General features: G+C 43.9%; 1 protein-coding gene and 1 long non-coding RNA gene across 4 annotated transcripts; one reads left to right on the top strand and one right to left on the bottom strand.

Annotated features, from left to right (window-relative positions):
* The first annotated feature begins 1,498 nt into the window (after positions 1-1,498).
* On the top strand, positions 1,499-22,215 carry CHCT1 (CHD1 helical C-terminal domain containing 1). 3 transcript variants are annotated; one of them, XM_072940276.1, is made up of 8 exons: positions 1,499-1,599; positions 5,319-5,400; positions 5,497-5,571; positions 15,904-16,005; positions 16,287-16,462; positions 16,930-17,029; positions 19,159-19,359; positions 21,944-22,215. In XM_072940276.1, exons 3-8 carry the CDS (start codon positions 5,497-5,499, stop codon positions 22,037-22,039), a joined length of 750 nt encoding a protein of 249 aa, XP_072796377.1. In that variant the 5' UTR covers positions 1,499-1,599; positions 5,319-5,400; the 3' UTR covers positions 22,040-22,215. The 3 variants fall into 3 exon arrangements, with proteins under 3 accessions (XP_072796377.1, XP_072796379.1, XP_072796378.1); XM_072940277.1 differs by lacking the exons at positions 1,499-1,599; positions 5,319-5,400; positions 5,497-5,571 and adding exons at positions 14,714-14,786; positions 15,303-15,424; XM_072940278.1 differs by lacking the exons at positions 1,499-1,599; positions 5,319-5,400; positions 5,497-5,571 and adding an exon at positions 14,641-14,786.
* On the bottom strand, positions 8,586-14,568 carry LOC140686397 (uncharacterized). The gene is made up of 2 exons (XR_012060183.1): positions 14,384-14,568; positions 8,586-8,857 (listed from the first exon to the last, which is right to left on the bottom strand). It is a non-coding gene; the product is annotated as an uncharacterized lncRNA (long non-coding RNA).
* Positions 22,216-25,048: the final 2,833 nt, after the last annotated feature.

Genomic DNA, 25,048 nt, shown 5'->3' with positions numbered 1-25,048 from the left:
GAGCTGGAATCCTCTGGGGGCTTGATCATTCACATGTTTGGCAGTTGCTGCTGGATGTTGGCTGAGACCTTAGCTGGAACTCTTTGCTGGAACAATTACATGCCTAATGTGCTTCCTCTTTCCTCACAGTGATGTGGCTAGGTTCCAAAGGTGAGGAGAGAGAGAGAGAGAGACAGAGAGAGAGAGAGAGAGGAAGAGAGAGAGAGATCAGAGAGATCCCTTTTTATGACGTAGCCTTAGATGTAACGCAGTGTCCTTTCGGCAGCATTCTAATTATCGAAGCAGTCACAGACTTCTGCCCAGGTTCAAAAGGAAGGGAAATAGTCTCCAGAAATATTGCTGAGCCACGACCGTCTGCCCTCTGGTCACAGCAATTTGCATTCCTCTCATATGCAACTATAGCTTCATTCCTTTCTCCAAAATCCCGATTATAACATCAAGGTCAGGCTTGGAGTCTGGGGCTCATCATCTAGGTCAGGTCCAGGTGTGAATGAGGCGCCTTGGGTGTGTTTTCTCAAATATAGTATCTTTTGACTTGATAACGTGTTCTTTGTAAATAGACACAGAGGTTATTTAGGGGAAAGGGACCATTACGTATAAAACTTACTCTTAAATGGCTCAGGAAAAAAAAAAAACTATTTTGATACACACAATCTCTGGAAACTATTTCCCCACTCCTTGAGCCTGAGCAGAAATTTATTATTGCTTCAATGAACACAATGCAGCACAAATGGCACTGTGTTACATCTGAGGATAGAATATATACAGATACGTATATATGCAGTGTATGCACATGTATGTGTATTGTGTGTATATATGTATCTATATGTATCTCTATACATATAAAGAAAGAATGGGAGAGAGAGAGAATGCAAGTGATAGGGTAAATTGAGTAAAATGTTAACAATAGATGAATCTTAGTAAAGGGTATGCAAGTGTTCTTTATACTATTCTTATTTTTGCAACTTTTCTGTAAGTTTGAAATTAATTCCAAATAAAAAGCTCTTTAAGGGGAAGGGTACAACTTAGTGGTAGAGTGTGTGCTTAAGATGCACGAGGTTCTGGTTCAATCTCCAGTACCTCTATTAAAATAAATAAATGAATGAATAGAGGGGGTGGGTATAGCTCAAGTGGTAGAGTGCACGCTTGCACGCACAAGGTCCTGGGTTCAATCCCCAGTAGCTTCTCCAAAAATAAAATAAGCAAACCCAATTACCTCCCCCTCAAAAAATAATAAGTAAATAAATAAGTGAATAAAATTAAAACTAAGTAACCTCCCAAAGATAAGTAAATTTTTTAAAAGATTATGTCCATGAAATAGGTTCTGAGCATTAATATTTTGATATGTTTAATTCCAAGGGCAAGTCCTAACTTGACCTTTCTGTTAACTTTTAGGTGTTCGGAAAAGACCATTTAATTCTCTCTTTGCCCAGTTGTCTACAAGAAGACACCATCACCTGCCACACTTTAGCCTACATCCCTACACATCCTATTTCCTTAAATAGCTAGTCTTGGAAAGATCCCTCTTTGAGAGAAGAGATTTGGCCTTGATGAAACTCAGCTTTTCCATGGTCTTTGCCTACCACACTAAAGACATCTGTAAGTGTGGCTTGGTTTTTAGAGAAATTATGGAAGGGTGCATATCAATCTCCTTGTAGCAAGAAGGGACTGGGATTAACTTCTTTGAAGAAACAACATTGTGCTCCTAGAGCACAAAGTCTAAAAATAGTAGTTGCCCAGAAACAACTTTCTCACATTTCCAGTTTGAAAATGACACTTAAATAGAAGGGTCTTTTTAGCCAGAATGTCACAATCCCCAAATAAAGAATAGTCACCATTTAAAGTCCCTCTAAGAAGCACATGCTGGCCATTTAACAAATTTATTCCATGTGTACAGTTTTATTCATTCAAAACTGATTATTTTGAAAAGACTTGGACCAACATCAGAAGTGTTATCACCTAAAAAATAAGTATTAGCCATACTGAAGATATATAGAGAATTCATTCATGAGACATGTAATCAAAGAAAATCCTCTTCAACAATAATAATTGCTAGCACTGATTGCGCTCTTAAATGTGTCAGACACTGGTTTAAAGACTTTTACACATACTGTTAAATAACTTAATTGTCACAACAGCCCTATGAGCTGTGTGTCATCATTATATCCATTCTACATGTGAGGAAAATTGAAATCTAGCAAGGTTAAATAATTTTCCCAAAGCCATACAACTAGTTAATGATGCAACTGGGATTTAAACCCAGGCCATCTAGATCCAGAATCATGCTCATAAACTCTACCTCCACTATGGATTAGAAACTAAAGTAGGAACTGAAGTGTGTTGTTACTTTGTGAGTTATTTTTCCCTTGTGAGAACATTGGTGAGCTTTGCCCACACATTCATTCTTTGATAAATTAGTCTTGTTTTCCATGATAAGTGTGGTTAGTTAATTTCTTTGCCATTGGACTCATAGATCAAGGAGTTAGTAAATTCTTAGAGTAGAGTAAATCAGTTGTCCATTCTTTTGGATCCTAGAAAAACCATGCTTAAATTTAATTATGTTAATTTAGCAATTCACTAATTCAGCAAACATTTGTCAAAGGACCATTTTGTGTAAGAAACTGGGGTGTGAGATGTCACCTCAACAGGTTTGTTGGCTGCCCATAAAAGCCCTCCCAGGTTGACACTAATCTTAGTGCAGACACTTCAGTTGAGGAACTTTTAGGTTGACAAACTCCACTATATCAGATTGATCAGTTTCTCACAGACTGGCTTATGCTAATCAAATGACCATGAAACAGAGGCTCTTTGTTTCTGATCACGTTGGAGGAAAAGGGACCAGGTTTACCTTCTGCCATAAACAACTAGCAAACTAGATAAAATATATTAAAAAACTGTTTTCAGACATTGGACAATTGACAGCCCTGAACTGACATTATTGAGAGAAGGAAAACAAATGAGGTGAATTCTACAATTGCCCCGGCTTTCTGCCTAGAGGCACGTTCTGGATCATAAATTCAGAACACGGCAGAAAATAGCAATCTCACTGAGTTGAGAAGACAGAGGTTGGAGTTCTTGGTCTCTGTGGCAGCCGGAAGTTGCTAGACAGAATAGTAAAATGGAAGGAGGCATCCAAAAACAGAGCTCCAAAAATCTACACAGCATCTTGAGTCTTTGCTAGATACTAATGTGGCCATACACAGAGTTAAATTCCAGGAGGATGAGCATGGAATAATCAAAGAGATGTAACTGAAAAATTCCCAGAGCTCATAAAAGGCTGGGAAACATTGTGGCCAGTTACAGTAGAATGACCTCGTTGACGACCCAAGACCTTCAAGAGAGATTTCAGAAGAGTCAGACATTATGAATTGGTCTAACCTAGCTCTAGAATAAGGGATACTCTAGACCTGCTTCAACAAAGCTTTAAAACAAGCCTCAAAACCATCAAACTAATCTGAAAGAAACTTACCTGGCTGGTAAAACAAAGGCCTACAATCTTTAAGAGAAGACTACAAAATTCAAACACTCAAAAATGTAACATCCTAGCATCCAATAGAAATTTTCTATATATGCCAAGAAACAGGGGGAAAAAAACCAAAAAACCTTACCAGAAGAAAAATTAACCAACAGAAACAGACCCAGAAATGACAGAGGTAATGGAATTAGCAGACAAGAATGATAAAACAGCTATTGTACTTAGGTATTTAAAGGAAAACACAAACATAATGAGGAAAGAAATGGGAGATATAAGAACCAAATAAAACTTCTAGAGATGAAAAATACAATATCTGAAATGAAACATTCAACATGGCAGCTAGATTCCCCCAAAGCGAGTGATCAGAGGAAGGAAAAAAAAAAAAAAGAAAAAAGAGGCAGCAAGGAAGAAGGCACATGCCTTTTATGACCGAGTATGTCCCTTTTCTACTGCAGTAATAAATTAACAACGTATTGGCCAGTGACTTAAAAGAACGCAAGCCTATTATCTCACAGTTCTGTAGGGTAGAAGTCTGACACAACTGTCGTGTTGTAAGGAGACTCAGGAAGCCTTATGGAGAAGTCCAGGTGGTGAGGAACAGAAGCCTCCTGCCAACAACCAGCACTGAACTACCAGGCATGCGAGTGAGTCACCTTGGAAGTGGATCCTCAGACCCCAGTCACATGACTGCAGCCCTGGCTCACATCTTGACTGCAACTTCATGAGAAACATTAAGTCAGAATCATCGTGCTAAGCCTCTGCTTGATTCTTGACCCAGAGAAACTGTGTCAGAAACTAAGTATTTATTGTCTTAAGCCATTAAAATGTAAAACAATGCGTTTTCCAGCAGTAGGTAACTAATGCAAGAGTGTCTTCAACAAACAGTACTGGAAGGATTGGATAGCCACACGTAAAAACAAACAAACAAAACACTCCTCCCAAACTGGTATACTCATACAATAGAATGCCAGTCAGCAATAAAAAAAAGTCATGAACTATGGATCCATGCAACAACACGGATGAATCTCAAAAACATTCTGCTGAGCAAAAGAAGTCAGGCATGAAAAGTACATCCTGTATGATTTATTCATATGAAACTGTAGAAAAGACAATTGATGATGATGGAAAGAGGACCAGTAGTTGCCTGGGGCTGGGGTGAGGGCAGAAGGAGGAGGGAGGCATGAAGTTTGGCAGGAAAAGGACAAAGGGAATTTTTGGTGTGATGGAATGGTCTCCATCTTTTTTTTTTAATTCTTTAAAAAATTATATATGTATTTATTATTTGTCTCTTCTTTTTTTAGGGGGGAGGTAATCAGGTCTTTTTTTTAAATAGAGGTATATGGGGATTGAACCCAGGACTTTGTGCATGCGAGGCATGGATCTTACCACTAAGCTATACCTGCTCCACAATGTTCCCCATCTTGATTGTAGCTATCCAGTTCATAAGGATATATTTGTTACTACTCACTGAACTCTACACTTGAAAGGGGTTCACTTTATATAAATTATAATCGCATAATTATTATGTATAAAAATTTACCTCAATCAAGTTGAATTTTAAACTGAAAAAAATAATCCCATGAAACAAATATGCATACACAAATGTTATTCCCTTTTATATAGGAGAAATTTCTTCCAGAATATATAATAATATTGGTCCCTATTAAGGATTTTACCTTTCTGGCATCAGGGAACTTGGGAAACTAAATTTGTAATCTGAAGATTTTTTTTTTTTGGTCAGCCAGTCCCCTTGTTAATAGTTCTCATTATACCTGATGTCATACTTGTCGCTGTAATTACAAATTTCTGGGAGTACTTGATTGATATTTTTCTCTCCCATTAGGCAGTAAACTCCCAAGGGCAGAGATGGGGCCTGTTTCTCTCACTTCTGTGTCCCCAGAGTCTAGCACAGTGATTGGCACAGGGTAAGTGCTCAATATGTATTTGCTAAGTTAATTCTCTACTCCATTCAAAGTACACAAGCTAGTCCTATAAGCACAAAGTCTTGCTTTCTTTCACAGATGAGGAATTGTTTTTCTTTCATCCAACCGGTGGAGAAACTGTGCCGTCAGATACCTCAGCCTTCCATGCCCTTTGTGAGTGTTCCCTCTCCCTTCCCTTTCTCTTCCCACTCCCCTTCCCTAGCCGATCTCTCTCTCTCTTTTTTAATGGAAGTACAGTCAGTTACAATGTGTCAGTTTCTGGTGTACAGCACAATGTCCCAGTCATGTGTATACATACATATATTCGCTTTCATTTTTTTTCATTAAATGTTATTACAAGATACAGAAGAAACTTCTTTTAAAATCTGTTTATATATAGTGGCTAACATTAAATAAACTCCCAAATTTATCCCTTCCCACTGCCTTTCCCTGGTAACCAGCGCTCTTCTAAGTCACGTGACCCACTTCTCTACCTCTAGATGATGTCAGAGATGCTGCCCTTGGCGTGGGTGGCTGCCTGCCTTGACATTCTCGTCTCTTCTCTCATCTGGCTTCTCTACTCTAGTCAAACTAATGTGATTCCCCGTCTACACACTAGTCTTCCTTTCTTACCATCTCCATGACTTTGCCTGTGCTATTCCTTCTGCTGAGAAATCCTAACCCCTCCTTGACGATGCATCAGATTTGGCCTATAAATGGTTTATTTGAGGAAACCATTCCTACCTAACACGTCTCAGTCTCAAGGCTCTTGCTTCTTACCAGCTCTTTGGATTCAACCTGAAGCACGAGGACTTTGCACTTATGAGATGTCACCTCCTTGTGCCGTCGTGATGGATTTGTATGCAGTTATGCTACTTTCCACTAACTATTAACTCCTTCCAAATGGTACCTGCTTGCTTCTTCCCCTTGTATCTGTTTTCCTTTCTTATGCAAGTACTCAGGACAGAGTTCTGCACAGAGTTGCCCTCCATCTCAAAATATTACAGTTGCACAAATGAAGCCTCCATGCGTAATTCATCCCCAGTGCAGGCTGGAAAAGGAAGGCAGGTTTGATCCCATGGAAACAGCTTGAGGGAGAATGTCTTTTCTGGGATCAAGTTCCCAAAGGCATCCCTTTTTTGTGGGCTAGGAGAACCTAGAGAAAAGGTGTAATTTTTTTCTTTGCCAGTGAAGATAATTGATTCCTTGAAACGTACTCTGCCAGGTGGCACAAATAAACCATATAATTATATTTCCTTAAACAGAAAAACCTAGAACATATAAGGATATGTGGCTTCTCTGGGTCAGACCAAAGACCATGTAACTCAGATTTTTTTTTAGTGGTTTGTGTGTGTGTGTGTGTGTGTGTGTGTTGGTGGGGGTGGGGGGGATTAGGTTTATTTATTTATTTTTAGAGGAGGTACTGGGGATTGAGCCCAGGACCCCAGGCATGCTAAGCATGCGCTCTTGACCTATACCCTCCCCACAATTCAGATTTTTTTTAAATAAACATTTTGTTTGGAAATACTTTTAAAGATTCACAGAAAAGTTGCAAATGTTGTATCCAGTTCCTGTATAGTCCTTACACAACTGCCACCATTGTTAACATCTTATATTACCATGGTACATTTGTTAAAGCTAGGAAATTGACACTGGTGTGTTATTATCTCAACTCTGGGTTATACTTGGATTTCAACAGTTTTTCCATTAATGTTCACTTTCTGTCCCAGGATCCAACTCAGAATACCACATTGCATTCAGTTGTCATGTCTCCCGGGTCTTCTCTAGTCAGACAGTTTCTTGGTCTTTCCTTGTTTTGCATGAACTGAACAACACTCTTGAGGAGGACTGGGCAGATATCCTGTAGACCATCTTCCAATCAGGTTTTGTCTGATGTTTCTCTCATGCTTAGACTGGGGTTATGGGTGTTTTGAAAAATATTGCAGGGTTGCAATGCCCTTCCTCATCACACATCATATCTGGGAGTACATGACATACACATGACGTCATTGGTAATATTAACCTTCATTGTTACGTTAATTTAGTGCTACCAGGCTTCTCTACTGTAACGTTCCCTTTCCCTGCTCTATTCTTTAGACAGCTCAGATTTTGATGGGCATCAAAAAAAATTCTGTAAAGACAGCAGGGCATAATGGTCTTCGATTTTATGGATTTACTCACAATATTCCTAATTCTGCCAGGAGTCCAAAAAACCAAATAATCTTCTCAAAGTTTGACCCTCTTGAACTATAGAAATAAAACCAAAATGTATTAAGTCTCACTTGCGAAGCAATGGAACATTGCACAGCTCTAAATTTTTTGATGTAATTGAATACAATCTCTCGATAGCTGAGATCTCCCAGCTCCTTCAAATCTAGAGAAAATTGATGCAGATCTTCAACCTGTAGAGGATAGAAGTCCAAAGTGCTTCTGAAGGTTTCTCCAGGTTCCCAGGAATTTATGGCATCAGGGTGGTACCTGCTGATTCAGTTTTTCCCTCTGTAACTTACCTTGTTGTTATCCCTGTACCTGTCACCGGCAGCCTGGGCCAAAAATAGGAGAGCCTAGCTTCATTTGATTCATCTACTCCAAAAGAAACAAAATCCAAGACTGTTGAGTAGAGTAGACATGAGGGTTTTAGTGAAGGGTTGCATCTTATACCTTACAGCGAATGAATACAATCCATATTAATCCTTCTGGCCACCCCTTTCCAGGAATCTTATCAGAAGTGTTAGTCTCCATCCGACCTAACCTCCAACTCACCCCATGGTCATCTCGTCATCAGTTTTGCTGGCTTCTATCTCTGCAGTGTCCCCCTCTTTTTTCCTCTCCCTTCTAGCATCCTTTTCTAGATCAAAAACAAAAACGAAGTCCAAATGCTTCTCATTTTCTCTTTCAAATCAGCTTAGCTATCTGTTTTTGGCGATAAGGCTCCCTTGCCTGCAGAGATCACCTTCTGCCCCAGGAGTTAGGAAGTTGCCGGGGAGCTTATGGTCTCCAGCAGGAGGGGAGGCCAAGCAAGCACTCACTGTGCAGCAGGCAAGCTGATGGGCCCCTTTACCTGAACAATCTATTTTCGTTCCTTTTATTTTACTTTATTTTGACTGACCTGTAACATTGTATTAGTTTACCGTGTACAACATAATGATTTGATATGTGTATATATTGTGAATGATCGCCACAGTAAGTTTAATTAACATCTTTATTTAATCCTCAGAGAAACTCTATGAGGTAGGCTTTGTTGTCTCCTTTTGACCATTGAGGAAATCATGGCTTAGAGACAGCGGTGTGCTGGTAAATGCTGAACTAACAATTTGGTGGGGAGAAGACCCTGATTTGTAGCGTCTTCTATTTCAGCTGATGAATACTCCCGCTGCAGCCAGCATCCAGCTACCAACACGACATCACTGAGCTCGGGGTTGGGAAGAGATGCCCGGCAGCACACCGTGATAAAGTATCTCTACGGGACAGATAACATTGAGATAAATAACCTCCCGGGCCAGATAATTGTACAGTGTAGAAAAATAGTCAGGAAGCGTTGAGTTTAGAGTATTATTATGTTTCCAATTTATTTACCTTTAAGTGGATCATTTTATTTTTACAGAATCGACTTTTTATTGTGGTAAAATATACGTGACATTAAATTGACCATTTTTAACTGGATAATTCAGTGGCATTAAGTACATTTACGTTGTTGTATGGCTATCACCATTATCTATTTCCAGAAGTGAATTTTTCCAACATCCCAAACAGAAACTCTGTAACGATTCCTTCTTTTTTTCCTTGGTGGCAAGGGGAGAGGTTAATTAGGTTTTATTTATTTATTTTATTTAAATGGAGGTAGTAGGGATTGAACCCAGGACCTCGTGCATGCTAAGCATGTACTCTACCACTGAACTATACCCTCCCCTAACTATTCCTTCTAATTTCCAGATGCTGGTAACATGCTGTTCTACTTTCTGCCTCATTACTATAGGTAGAATCACACAATATTTGTCCTCTTGTCTCTGGCTTATTTCACCTAGCATAATGCTTTTGAGATTCATCCATACTGTAGCATCCATATTGACTGAATAAAATTCTATTGTATGTATATACCATATTTTATTTATCCACTCGTCTGTTGATGGATACGGGTTATTTCCACCTTTTAGCTATTGTGAGTAACGCTGCTATGAACATTAGTGTACAAGTATGTGTTTGAGTCCCCACTTTTAATATCATTTAATTTTGTGTTTAACAAACCGCTCGCAGAATTCCTGAAAATTTAACAATCAGCTCTGGTGAGCCTGTTAGAACCTGTCAGCGCTGGCTCTAGCGCAACACTGCAGAGTCCATAAGGTAGCCAACTGGACCCAAGAAGGGTCAATTTGGGATTCATCTTTCAAACGTGCCTGCTGATAAGAATTGCCTGGGACATCTATTGAAATAAGGATGCCCAGGCCCTCGTGGGACATTCTGATTCTGAAGGTCTGAGATGAAGTGATTTTACTCATTGGGATTTGTCTCAGTCTGGAAAACCTGATATGAGCCTCCAGTACCACCAAATCTGGATCTGAAGATGGGAGAGGGGGGCGGTTAAAAACATAGTGCCCCGGAAGAGAGGAGGCAAGAGTAAGTCTTTTGGAGACAAGTTACTGCAAATTTGGGGGCAGCTTTTTTTTCTCTCCAAAATCTTCTCAGCTCTAATATTCATTGACTATACAGTTCTCTCCTGCTCATCTTCCTGAACCCCATTGTAGGAAAGAATGCTTTCACGATGCAGCCAAATGCAAATCATTAGGCCCAGCAATTTGACAAGATCACAGAAGATTGCATATCATTAGGCTGTTTAGAAACATGCTCTGAAGTTCTGAGGATGCATTTGGCAGTGTTATTTTGATACCCTGACAAGATATTTTTAGAGCACATGAGGCCCAAATTAAAACATTGCTACAAAAGAAAAAAAAAGTGAAATTAATCCAAGGCTCCGTTAAATAGAAATCATCAGTAAATATCAGATAAGAGTGAAAAAAAAAGTACCAAACATTTTTGAGAGCTATTTTGAGAAGAGAGGAGATGATGAGAGGTTCCTGATCAGTGTGCAGAGATGTGCCTACCTCTTGCCAGGGAAGAAGGGAAAGGTCTCATGCACATAGCCCTGTCCTGATGGGCTCTCACCTTTTTATTAGTGCAAGAGGAGCTTTCTTCCCACTGGTAAGGCCTGGATGGAGGCCCTTGGCAGGGGACACCGTATTTCAATTTTACTGGACATGGTCAAGGATCTCACTGCCCCCGACTTAGTCCCTGGTTTCTTGGGTTGGATTTGGAATATGGTTAGTTAGGCCTAAAACCCCTTTGCCTTCTTCCTCCATCCTGTTTCTCTCTAGAGTAGCCCTGTTTCTGGCATTTCTCAGTGTCTCTATTTGAGTACTTTTATGAGCTCAGATTTAAAGACCTACCTGTGAACACTCCCAAAGTCATTCTATTAAGCCACTGTCACCCTGATACCAAAACCAGGCAAAGAGAATACCAAAAAAGAAAACTACAGGCCACTATCTTAGATAAATATGGATGCAAAAATTCTCAACAAAATATTAGCAAACCAAATCCAATAACACTTTAAAAAGATCATACACCACGATCAACTTGGATTCATCACAAAAATGGTTCAACATATGTAAATCAATCAATGTGACACAGCACATCCACAAAAGAAAAGACAAAAAGCACATAATCATCTCAACAGATGCAGAAAGAGCATTTGATAATATTCAACACCCATTTATGATAAAAACTCTTACCAAAGTAAGTAAGTAGAGGGAACATATCTCAACATAAAAAAGCTATTTATGACAAACCCACAGCCAATATAATACTCAACAGTGAAAAATTGAAAGAGTTCCTGCTAAAGTCTGGAAGAAGACAAGGATGCCTACTCTCACCACTTCAATTCAACATAGTATTGGAAGTCCTAACCACAGCAATCAGAAAAGAAAAAGAAAGAAAATGTATCCAAATTGGAAGAGAAGAGGTAAAAATGTCATTATACACAGATGACATGAATACTACAATATAGAAAACCCTGAAGACTCCACATAAAAACCACTAGAACTGATAAGCAAATTTAGCAAGGTAGCAGAATACAATATTAGCATAAAGAAATTTGTTGAATTTCTGTACACTAAGAATGAATATCAGAAAGGGAAAGGAAGAAAATAATCTCTTTTAAAATTGCATCCCCCCAAAAATTACTTAGATAAAAAAATACTTAGGAATAAACCTGACCAAGAGGGTAAATGACTTATACACTGAGAACTATAAAGCATTGATGAAGGAAAATTAAAAATGATGTAAAGGAATAGAAAGATATCCCATGCTCTTGGATTGGAAGAATTAATATTGTTAAAATCACCATACTACCCAAAGCAATCTATAGATTTAATGGGATTCCTATCAAAGTAAACTTTTCACAGAAATAAAACAAGTAATCCTAAAATTTATGGAATCACAAAAGACCCAGAATTGCCAGTAGAATACTGAAGAAAAAGAACAAAGTGCAGGCAGAACCCTCCCAGGCTTCAGACAACACCACAAAGCTACAGTAGTTAAAACAGCATTGTACTGGCACAAAAACAGACATATGGATCAATGGAATAGAATAAAGAGTCCAGAAATAAACTCACACACCTATGTTCAATTAATCTTTGACAGAGGAGGCAAAAACATACAATGGAGTAAAGACAGTCTCTTCGGCCAATGGTGTTGGGAAAGCTGGACAGCTGCATGTAAATCAGTGAAGTTAGAACACTCCCTCACACCATTCATTAAAATAAACTCAAAATGGGTTAAAGACTTAAATATAAGACATGACACCATAAAACTCCTAGAAGAGAACACAGGCAAAACATTCTCTGACATAAAGTGTAGCAATATTTTCCTAGGTCAGTCTACCAAGGCAATAGAAATAAAAGCAAAAATAAACTGATGAGATCTAATTAAACTTATAAACTTTTGCACAGCAAAGGTCACCATAAAGAAACCGAAGCGACAAGCTATGGACTGGGAGAAAATATTTGCATATGTGAGACTGCCAAGGGTTTAACTTCCAAAATACACAAACGAGTCGTACAACTCAATAACAAACAAACAAAAAAATAAATGGGCAATCAAAAAATAGGCAAAGCTCAAAAAAAGACATTCCTCCAATGAAAACATACAAATGGCCAATAGGCACATGAAAAGATGCTCAATATCACTAATTATCAGAGAAATGCAAATCAAAACTATAAGGAGGTATCACTTCACACAGTCAGGATGGCCATCATTAAAAAGTCCACAAACAATAAATGTTGGAGAGGGTGTGGAGAAAAGAGAACCCTCCTACATTGCTGGTGGGAAAGTAATTTGGTGCAACCACTATGGAAAAGAATATGGAGATTCCTTAAAAAACTAAAAACAGAGTTACTATATGATCCAATAATGCCATTCTTGGGTGTATTTCTGGAGAAAACTCTAACTCGAAAAGATACATGCACCCCAATGTTCACAGCAGCACTATTTACAATAGCCAAGACGTGGAAGTATCTTAAATGTCCATGAATGGAAAAGGATGTGGTAAATATACACAATGGAATACTACTCGGCCATGAAAAAGAATGAAATAATGCCATTTGCAGCAACTTAGATGGATCTAGAGATTATCATACCACGTGAAGTAAGTCAGAAAGAGAAAAACAAATACTGTATGATATCACTTTTATGCAGAATCTAAAATATGACAGATAAACTTATTTACAAAACAGAAACAGATGCATAGACATAGAAAAACTTACAGTTACCAAATGGAAAAGGGGATGAGGGAGAGATAAAATAGGAATTTGAGATTGGCAGATACAAACTACTATGTATAAATAAATGGTAATTTCCTACTGAATAGCACAGGGAACTATCTATGTTCAATATCTTGCAATAACCTATAATAAAAAAGAATATATATGTAACTGAATCACTATGCTGTACACCAGAAATTAACACAACATTGTAAATCAACAATACTTGGATAAAAAAAATTTTTTTTTTAATGTCCAGATAGCAGACCTTCCAGTTTGGAGGCAAAGCCAGCTTGCCTCCTAGGATCCTGGAGCTAAATGCCCCTGTCGTGCGCAGCTACCGCCTGCAGATGGCGAGAGGCAGGCCTGGGAGGACAAAGGGGCAGGACCGGCCCTGGCCCCGCTGGCCGCCGACGATGATCCGACCCGGTGCCAGAGAAGGCAGGGGAAGAAGAGGGCCGAACAGGGTGGGGGAAACGGGACCTGGGTCCAGAGGGCGCAAAGGCAAGGGCCAGGCAGGGAGTTCAGCGACCCAGGGAAGAAGATGCGGGAGCGCTGAGGAAACCGAGGCTGCACCATCTTACCTCCGCCGTGACCCGCGTCGGGGCCGCGTTAGGGGCGAGGGGCGGCGTGGACACGCGCCCTCGAGAGCCTCCGAGGGCCTCCAGGCCAAGCGGAGCGGGGAGACGCCGGACCCCGCCGGCCGCCTCCACCTCGGACCCCCGGGGGGCGGCACGGGAGGGAAAAGCCAGGGCGGTCGGAATCCGACCCAGAGCCCCGCGCCCCACTTTCTGGCCGCGGACCGAAGGCAAGTTACCGGACCTCTTGCATCTCGGCTGGTCTATGAAATGGGATCACTGCTGGTACCTACCCTGGGGAAGACTGTTGTGAGGGTCAGTTGAGATAATACACGGTAGCTAGTATTTCGTACATCCCCTAAAAACACCACCACCGCCCAAGCATCATCCAACGCAACTGGCTCCTTAACTTCCTACGGGGGGTGGAAGAGAAGAGCTCTTAGAGAGTTACTGGTTCTGTCCTCTCGGTGCACCCTCTAGTCCACTGTCCCCAGTCCGGAAAGGAATGTTTCAAACCCTGGTCCTCACACTCGGGGAGCGCACGCTGTAACCGAGGGGGCATGAATGATACACACGCAGGAAATGTACTTCAGATACCTTATCAAGGTTCAAAATCAACAGCATCTGACAGTTCTCTCTCGGGAGAAGTGGGTGCCAGCCCCTCCGGGCCAGCTGTGAGCTCTGACCAAGTTCTGGGTCTACCTGACACGAATTGCTCACTTCCCTAGTCCAGTCCCGGTTGAAGGAGAGGCTGCTGGTCACCCCTAGGCACGAGGACAGGGGAGAGGGAGGGGCGCGGGGCGCTTTGTCGGCCGTTGCCATGGTTTTGCTCCAAGTTCTGGAGCCAACCTGCCCACTCCCAGACACACTCAGGTCACAGAGCCCGAGGTCAGAAGCCCGAGGGGACGTAAGGAGCGCCCCTCTGGAGCCCATCAGTGCGCCGGCTGATATGGAGGCCTCCGATGGGCAAGAGGGTGAAGGGGACAAGCCACTAGAGAAGGTTAAGTGGGGTGGGAGAGGGGAGGGAGGGAGGGGTAGAAGGCCCTTGAGAGGCTGGCTTTGGAAAGCAGAGAATTTGAAATTCAAGGAAGAAGAGAAGGAAAAATAGTGAAGTACATGAGGTAGCAGGAGACCGAAAGAACCAGAAAAGGTTAATTCGTTCAAACAGATGTTTATCAAGGACATAGATACCTGGCAAGATGATTGGTGGTTATGAAGACACACAGGCTCTCACGCGTGTGTGTGTGTGTGTGTGTGTGTGTGTGGTGTGTATGGAGATGATCAGCCAGAGTCCCTTCTCTCTGGGGTCCGCAGGAGCCTGTGTCCTATGTTCTCTCCGTCTTCCTCCCTCCCCTTCCCTGGCCCCTCCCTTCAGAGGGTCCTGGGTCTGGATCTTCCTTGTTTCCAAGGAACACAGGGAAGAATTACCGCTCACCTTTCTGAGAGGCTTTTGAAAGGTCAGATGTAAATCTTGCATCAACCTAATCCTGTGCTCTGACTTCACGTTATTCCACAGGCATTTTGCCCTCATTAATTTTCAGCTTTTTTGGCCCCAGCTTGCTGTCAGAAAGTTCCTTCTCATCACCATTGGCGTCACACATTTTCTGGAGTGCCCACTAGCATGGCGTGATGCTACAGGTTAGAGATACAAAGTGATGGTGCCGGGACTCGGGCAATTGATTAGGATTTGCCAAATGAATGAAGTCAGTGAATCCCTGCTCATTCCCCAGGGAGTTACCCAAAAACCCCTTGGTGTCTCTGTGTTCTCATTTGTAACCGGGGATCAGGATATCTAACCTCACAGAATCTGGGAGAATAAAATGAGTTCATGTTTATCAAGTGCTTTGCCAAGTTCACTAGTATACTGGGTTATATATTATAAAAGAAATGTGTAAGACATTCTAGGTTTCCCAAGCAGGAATTCTCCAAGATGGGTTTCTTTGCCCAGGGCCCGCTCACCTGACTGCTGGGTCAAGGAGGAGGTCACTGGGACAATGGAGAAAGGCTTTGGCTGGCACCGGGGCCAGTGGTTGCCCAGCACTGCCGCTCGGGAGCAGGAGCCCACGCCCTGCCCACGCCCCCCCCCCCCGCTGATTCCTGCTCCTGCCTCCTCCCAGGTGACAGATGGACCCCGCATAGAGGGAAGATCCTGCACCAGCCTTGCTAGAGACTCGCTTGTGCGCCAAGCCAAGGGCCTGAGCCAGGACACCTTCAAAATTGTGAGTTAGGGGCCAGCGCAGGACCCTGTCCTCTGTTCCCCCACAGGTCAAGAGACCTGAGTCAGAAATTGACAGGCCTCAAACCCAGAGTTCACTGCCCCACTGGACACACTCTTAGGAAGGAAGTGGGGATAAGGGGTCATGGGGCCTCCTCGCTTAGCACGTGTAACCCTTCCTGGGCCATAACGGCTGTAGCTGGGCCAACCCGCTGGTTATTTGGGGCCGCCCGTCTGCCTCTTCTTTTCTCCTATCACCCTTCACTTCACCTGTTGCCTCCTCAGTGTAAAGAATGCCTAAGGCCACTGAAGAAGTTCCTGCGAAAGTTGCACCTGCCCAGGGACCTTCCCCTGAAGAAGAAGCTAAAGTACACGAAGCAGAGCCTGGTGGTCTTAGGGGACCACATCAACACCTTTCTGCAGCACCACTGCCAAGACTGGGAAATCAAGCACTGGAGAAAGTAGGGCAGCCTCCTTGCCCTTCCACTACACCTCCTCCTGGGCCACCCCCTCTAAATTCCAGGTCACACCCCCTCTAAGGGCTTAGCAAAGAGCCCTTAGTCCCTTATCTTTATATGAAAGAGCCAGGATCCTAGAGTGAGCCTGGTGACGGGAGGATGGAAAGAACGGTGTCCTCTAGTGACTCAGGGCAGCATTGATTCACCATCGCTGTACACACTGTAGACAAAGAACTCTCCTGACCCTGGGAGGAATGACCTCTGATTGAACAACTGCTGGGTGGTGTGGGGTCTCATTACCAGAACAGAGGATTCAAGGTCTGGCAAATACCCGCCTCCCTGCCCCCAACCACAAACCAAGGGGGCAGCCTGTGTCCTGTTTCTCCCTGGGTAGTCCTGGCCACATAACAGATGCTGGAGGAAGAGGGGCTATGCTCCGCTCCCCTCAGCCCTGCACTTCTCCCCTGCAGGATGCTCTGGCGATTTGTCTCCCTCTTCTCAGAACTGGAGGCAAAGCAGCTTCGCAGGCTCTACAGGTACGCCAAGAACGACCAGACAGCCAAGTTCCTGGTGAGGCGCCTCCCCGGCTGAGCTGAGGGTTGGTCGGTAAGGGCCTGGGACTGAGGGGCCCTCTGATACAACCAATGCCCCTCCAGTCTTTTCCACGCTCACAGCCCCACAGAGCGGGGCTGCCGAGGGCCAAGACTGAGCTTCAAGTTCTCCATGTTTATTCCTCCTCCACACCCACACCCTGACATTAGCAAGGTCAGGGACATCCCTGGGCAGCCATGGGTGGGGTCGACTGAGGCCAGGCAGAAAGGCACAGCCAGCTTGGAGAAGGCTCTGGAAACTGTTGCAAAGGACAAGAGACAGAGGGCCAATCTCCTGGGCTGGCTTTGTCCCCAAACAGTGATTCTCAAACATTTTGGTCTCAAGTCACTTGTACCCTCTTAAAAATCACTGGGAGCCCCCAGAAACATTTGTTTGCATAGGTTACATCTAGTGGTAGTTGCCCTTCTGGAAATTAAAGCTAAAGAAAAAAATCAAAATATTTACTAACTCATTTGAAAATAAAAATAAGGAGCCCATCCCCCATTAACATAATTTTTATGAGAAATAACTGTCTTTTCCAAAACCAAAACGTTTAGTGAGAAGAGTGGCATTGTTTTGCATTTTTGCAAATCTCCTTCGTGTCTGGCTTAGGAGAAGGCAGCTGGATTCTCACATCTGTTTCTGCAGTCCATCTTGTATGAGATAATGGTTGGGTGGCAAACGTGAAAAACACCCAGCCTCATACAGATAGTTAGAAAAGAGAGGGGTATTTTATCAACGCCTTTCAGATAATTGTGGATATTTTTCTTTGATACCACGCCAAAATTCAACAAGTGGTAGTTGCTTCATTGCAATGTGGAATTGGAAATTGTATTGATGAATGTTTGAAAAAAGACTTTTTAAAAGCAGTTTCAGGTTTACAGAAAAATTGAGTGTAAAGTATAGAGTTCCCCATACCACCCTCTCCTGATTCCCTTATTATTAGCATCTTGTCCTAGAGGAGGGGTCTGGTGTCTTTGATCAGCCAATACTGATACGTTATTAACTAAATCATGACCATAGTTTACATTAGGGTGCACTCTTGGTTTTGTACATTCTATAGTCTTTTTGGCGGGGAGTGGGGGGTAATTAAGTCTTCGCTGCCCCCAAACCCCCCTGTGCTCCACTATTCACTCTTTTCTCCTTCCCCCACCCCGACCCTTGGCAACAATTGATCTTTTCACTATCTCCATAGTTTTTCCTTTTCCATAATGTTATATAGTCAGAATCATACAGTGTGTAGCCTTTTCAGATTTGTATCAACAAACTTTTCACAGTAAGTTACATTAGAATCCATTGGTTCCTCTCTTGCACTTGGAGTGGACCCCACTTTTCAGGCAGTCTGTGAGGTCAGAATACTTCACAGAGAACACTTGAAGGACCCCTGGTCCAAACTAATCATCATAGGTAACAGTTTCCATGTACCAGACACTTCATGTTCCCCCGGGTCATCTTCCAAATGAACCTAAGTTAATTAGAATGATTGTCCACAGTGTGTAAAGGAAGGTGCCAAATCTAGGAGGTAAAGTAACTTGACCCAAACCACATACCAGGCAGGAGGAAGGAGCCAGGTTCAAACACAACCTGACTCAAAGGAAAGCCCTCCTTTGACCTTAACTCCACCCCCACCCCTGCCCCACCACCTTGCCAGCTGTGCAACTTTAACCAAATCCTCTCCCTCTCAGGGTCTTTATTTCTTCCTCTGAACAGGAAGGAGTGAATCATTTCCATGATTCCTCTCCTGAATATGAGGAGCCTGGATTTCACCAGCCAGAAACATTTCAAAAGATATTTCCAGGCTCTCAATTTTAATTTAGCAAAGGACTGTCCAACAAATACCATTGTTTAATTACAAACACATAAGACCCTCTAACCAAAAAAGAGATGGAGGATGTATCTCAGAGGAAAGAACCACCCAAGAAGAGATGGCTGGCAGCCTGGCCTCAGCGTCCCCATGGTCCTTGCCCACGTCTGTGCCTCTCACTCTGTCCTTCTGGCTGAGCGGTTGCAAGTGTGGCCTGGCTGCAGCAGTTTCCTAATAAGGGCAGGGGTGGGGCTCTGGCATGCGGGGCCCCTCTCTTCTCCTCAGTGCTGTGGCTCTCTTGCAGGTGGCATTCTGCCCCTTGGACACCCTGGAGAGCTCCTTGCTGGCTGACCAGGAGGACAGCCTGCCCAAGCTCTGCACTGCGTGGGGGCTGCACAGCCGCATCAGCAGCATGAAGGAGAGGCTGTCCAAGATGCAGGCCCCGATGCGATGCCGCGCTGCTGGGGAAGCCCAGAGTCCCGAGCCGGGGGCCACATCAGGAGAGGTACTGCCAGGTTGTGGGGGAGGGTCTGGAGGATGGGCCTGCGTGTCTCCAGAGCATCTACCACGATCGTCTTCCCCCTCTCCATCTTCTCTTCATCCCTGCGTTTCTCTTTCTGTCCGTTTTCCTTCCCCTTCTCTGAGGGTATGCTCATTACAGAAAGTTTGAAATGTACAGATAGGTATAAAATAAAGAGGAAAATCACTCAACACCCAGAGGCATGACTAGTAAGGTTTAAGTGTGTTTCCTTCAGTGTTCTGTATCCTTTCCCCACCAGATGTCTCGTAATACGTGCATTTTCCAGTCAACCTTGAAACAAAAGCAGACAGACTGGGATTTCAAAATGTAGAATAGATAAACAAGATTATACTGTATAGCTCAGGGAAATATATACAAGGTCTTGTGGTAGCTCACAGCAAAAAAAAAAGTGACAATGAATATACATATGTTCATGTATAACTGAAAAATTGTGCTCTACACTGGAATTTGACACAACATTGTAAAATGACTATAACTCAGTAAAAAAAGTTAAAAGAAAAAAAAAAACTTCAAACAAAGGCACTTTCCCGAAGGCTTAGAAGCAGAGCACAGACTGTTTCTAGTGGCCAAGAACAGGGACCCCCAGGAAGGGTCCAAGCAGCCGCAAGACACCCACCTCTGGAGGATGGGTGGGGGTGGGAGGGGTTCATCCTCACAGCGAGGAGGCAGTCCGGCCCTTCCCAGCAGCTTTGGCTTCTGTGATGACCACACTGCCTGGAGGCTGCAGGGCTAGGGGACAGACACTCTTCAGTGAGAGGGGCCCCAGCCAAGGCTGCAAACTCTGAAGCCCCTCCTGTGCACTGGGGTGCAGAGAGATGTCGGCGCCCCCCACCTCACTTTTCTAGAACTGGCTTCTGGGGCCACACTTAGCTGTTCTTGCTTAGCTGCTGGGGGCAGAAAATGAAGGCAACCAGGGTAGCCTGGGACCACAGATCGTGGTCCTAAACTGGGCCCAGGTATTCTGGGAAGGCCCGGCTGGCTGGGGCTCCAGGCCTCTTCACTAGTCACTGCTGGACCGAGTCGGAGAGCGGGAGTGAGAACGGTCAGGCTGCTACTGAGACCCAGAACTCTGCCTGGGCTCTGTGAGGGCCCTTGGCCCCGGGGCCCACTGTTTAATTGAGGAAGTAAAACTTACAGTGGAATGAAGACCAGTCCGTCATTGAGATGACTTAGACCACGCAGGCCATGAGTCAGGTGGGGAAAATGAGGTCCAGGCTTTGGGCACCAGCATCTCCCAGCACCAGGTGCTCTGCGGCTCTTAATTTCACTTCACCCCCTCCAGCATCTGGTGAGATGGGCATTATTATACCCTTTTACACCTGGGCACTCTCAAGCCACAGGGCAAAGGGTAGGACAGACCGCCTGGAGTTCAAGAGTCTTTAAAAGAAAAGAATAAGGAGAGGGAAGTGGATAAACATCACCCTCTCATCCACTGGTAGCACTTTTTAGATTTTTTTAAGCATGTAAATTTAAGCAAAATGTATTTAAGTAAAATGAGACCATGTGATACAGACAATTTTGAATTGAACTTGCCTTTTTTCAGTTAATTATATCAGTCTTCCCTGCCAATGGCTTCATTTTGTCTAATTGTTGGATTAAATACTCCCCTTTTCAAGTTTTTCCAGTAGTCAGAGCTATCTTTTGCACTGGCTTCCCAAAGCATGCATTTCACTTGGTATGTCTCCTTTCTTTTCACCTGACCCAGCCCCTTTTCTACACCCTGACTGATTGATGAGATCAGTCTATTTTTATTCTGCAGAATGTTCCCCTCTTTCTGCTTTTTTCTTGTTGCTTCCTTCTGGCATCTTTTAGGCTCATCCCTTTATCTATGAGCGGATTGTGGGGCAAGAGTCTTGATGAATTCCTGTTAAACACATTTTTGGGCAGGAGACATTAGAGACAAGGTTGTGTTTGTCGCATTGTGTTACATGAGGAAACACACACTATCTGGCGGAGCCCCCGTGACTGGGCTGAGGTGAACCACTGAGTCTGTCCTGCAGTTAAAATTGACCAGTAGGGGGAGGGTATAGCTCAGTAGTAGAGCACGGGCTTAGCATGCTTGAGGGCCTGGGCCCAATCCCCAGCACCTCCATTAAAGCAAATAAGCCTAATTACCTGTCTCCCCCCAAAATAAATAAATAAAAAGAAACCGCCACTTTAAAAATAAAATAACATTTTAAAAAGCGACTGGCGTGGTATTTCCTCGGCACTATGTTCATGAGCCAGAAGCCAGAGGTCAAGAACCCTGGGTCTGGTCCTGACTGCGCCCCTAACTTGCCTGAGGCTTTGGGCAGCCCATTTCCTTAAGTGCCTGCCTCCGTGGGATCCCTCATCTGCAAATTGTGGTTGACACTGTCTCCCTCCCTCCTCCCCTCCCCCTGCAGAGTTTCTGCGAGAAAAAAACAAAGGATATATAGGCTGGGAACAAGATAAGATTGTGTTGTTCTTCTTTGAGGTCCCTACTGCACCCCCCCCCAGATATTACAGACTGAGATTCTCTTACTATTCGTGATGTCTTCAGGACTGTCTTCGACCTTCCTTTTTTCAGGTTCTTTCAGGAAACTCCCTCAAAAGCCAAAACTCAAGAGAAAGGGGATTAAGGAAGCCCCAGAAACTCCAGAGACCTGCCCATAAGAAGATCTAGCTGGGACAGACAGCCAGCTCGCCCTGGATCCCAGAGCACTTGCTCCTGGGGAGGAAGGGGAGGAGGACCAATGAGGGGAAAGAAGAAATTGTCTTTATCAAAAGGCTGCTCAGGTCTTAATTACGTATAAATAGGGCGGGTGAGGAAATAAACATCCTTCAGATTGTTCTACTTTACTTGGCTGATCATCATCATTTATTCCTTTTTCATTAAAAAAAAATTTGCTAGCCACCCTCTGAGTGGCAGGTGCCCCATAGATACACAGATAAATAAGTGGTGGTCACTTGTGTCAAGGACCAAAACAGCTTTGCGGGGAGACACTCATATATGGTAAATAGACATTACAACGGGGTGAATGCAGATCCCTGGGGAAGGCCACAGTGGAGGTTACAAAGGGGCTGATGTGCGTTTGCCAGGGGAGGGCACAGGGGGGCGCGGAACGGGGCTGGGGTCAGTCAGAGAGTGGTAAGTCTGGCAGCCTGCCTAAATCATCTGGAATTGATCTTACGGGAAACTTAGCGGGGGACAGTGGCAAGGGAGACTCCAGGTAGTGGAACCGTCTGGTGTGACTTGGGTACTGGGCAACGTATGTGGAAGTGAGAGAGGGTAGAGGCAGGAGACCCAAGAAGGAACCAGATCAATAGTCTTAGCTTGCATGGTGCTTCAAACCAGTGGTCCGAAATTAGGAGCCCAGGTGCTGAATTCAGACCACTGATGTGTTTTGTTTGCCCCTTGTGGTCTACTTATTTAAAACACTTTCATTTAAAAAAAAAATTAGTTGCCAGTATTAACGTGGTGCATTTCATGTTAAAAACAACAACAGCATTTAAAACTGGCCACACTGGGACCTGCCTTCCCACATGGCAACGCCTGCCTAGGGCTGAGTCCCACGTGGCGCGCTGAGGTTTCACTGGGGCTTTTTCCAGTTCCTCATAGTCCCCTCCCCTCCCTGTTGCCCTACGCACTGGCCTCCCTCACTCCCTTATATCACCTGTGGGACCATTTTAGCCTTTAGTGTTTGCTACCCTTGGGATATAAAATGCAATGAAGCTGTGTGTGGAAGGGGGAGGGGTGAATTTGTGAGATTAAGGTAAAATTGACAGTTTGGTCAAAGTATTTTCTAAGAACAGAGGAGAAACAGGGCCCTGCCGGACACAGCGGCTTTCAGGGCCCAGTATGGGCTGGAGTGCTTGGGACCAGAACAAATGTGTGTCTCTTTTTTCCTTTTCACCCTCAATTTGTATTCAGGTGTCAGGGAGGGTATAGCTCAGTGGTAGAGCTCATGCTTAGCACACACGAAGTCCTGGGTTCAGTCCTCAGTACCTCCAATTAAAAAATAAATAACCCTATTTACCCCCTCGCCCCAAAAACGTGTATTCAGGTGTGAATATCATTAAAGATTTAAAATGTTAAAATGAGTATCAATTTAGTCTTGAAGAACAAGCCTGGGGAGGCATAAATAGGGAAGAAGCGGGCAGCTTAGCTCTTTCTTTGTTCCTTATACCCATTGCCTCCCAGAGGCCAGGTGAGAGGGTAAGGCATGCTCCTGGGGTCAGCCTTGCTCAGGTGGTCCTGACGGCCCTGACAAAGCTGGGAGGAGCTGAGAGAAGAGCAAGCCGGCTGGAGGGTGTCCTTTATGACGGAGGGCTCTTCAACTTTCTCTACTACCCCTGAGAGAGTTCACTGACAAGGTCCCAGGGAAAGGGCTAGCTGTGTGGGGACAGACCAGAACAAGGAGGTGTCCCCTGTGTGTGTGGCAGCACCGCCACCTAGTGGAATTAGAGAAATCTACAGCCTTCTTCCTGTGCAGAGAGAGGGAGACCAGGGGGAAGATGGGGAGCTTCAGAACAGCCTGGAGGACAGTCAAGGCCTGACAAAATGGGCAACAGGGGACGCTTGGTTTTGGAGGCTTCTTAATTCTTTCCTCAAATTCAGAAGGATCTCGGAATTCCAAAAATGTAGATCACATGACATTGTTTTACTCAAAACCCTCCAACAGTACAGGGAATTTTGAGGGCAGTGAGAATACCCTGCATGATGCCAGAATGGCGGCTACACACCATTGTACATTTGTCCAGACCCACAGAATGTGCAACATCAAGAGCGAACCCTACTGTAAAGCCTGGGCTTTGGGTGTTGACAGTGCATCAATGTAGGTCCATCAATGGTAACAAATGTACCCCTCTGGTGGGGGCTGTGGGTGACAGGGGAAGGCCATGCATGTGTGGGGACGGAAGCACACAGGAAGTCTCTGAACCTGCTGCTCAATTTTTCTGTGAACCTGAAACTGCTCTGCAAAATAAAGTCTTAAAACAAAAAATAAATAAATAAATAAATAAAACAGCTCTTAACCTCATGCAGATCAAAGGCCAAAATCTTTCCAAGGGCCCACAAGGCCCTCTGTGATCTACCCCTATCCATTCTGTTACCTCTCTGCACTCTTCCTTGTTTATCTCATACGAGTCAAGCATATTCCTGCCTCAGGGCCTTTTCACTGGCTGTTTCCTCTGTCTGGAATGTTCTTTCCCAAGATATTCACATGGCTAACTCCTTCTTTGCCTTCAAATCTTTGTTCAATGTCACCTCCTGCGGGAAGCCTAACATATCTCCCTGTTTTAAATTCCACCACCCTACACACTCTGAATTATCCCTTACTTTGTTTTTGTTTTCCTAAAGTACTTCTACCTCTCAAATATTACATAATTTAGTCAATGGTTATATTTATTTATTGACAGTCTCCTGCCATTAAAATGAAAGCTCCACAGGACAGAGCTTTTTGTTTGTTTTGTTCATTGCTGAATCCCAGGCAATTACAGGAGTACCCAGCATGTAGTAGACCCGTTAACACACATTTGTAGAATGAATGATTGAATGAAGGAACGAACCAAAATGGAGACTTTAGTCCAAACGCCACCTGGTTTAGAGGGGATAAAGAGGCCAAGAGGGAAGGTGACTTCTCCGTGGTCGAACAGGCAGTCAACACCAGTACTGGGGCTAAATCTCGGACCT

The sequence above is a fragment of the Vicugna pacos genome, chromosome 16 (assembly GCF_048564905.1).
Source record: "Vicugna pacos chromosome 16, VicPac4, whole genome shotgun sequence".
In the NCBI taxonomy this organism is placed as follows: Eukaryota; Metazoa; Chordata; class Mammalia; order Artiodactyla; family Camelidae; genus Vicugna; species Vicugna pacos.
This window is presented reverse-complemented; position numbering and strand designations above follow the sequence as displayed.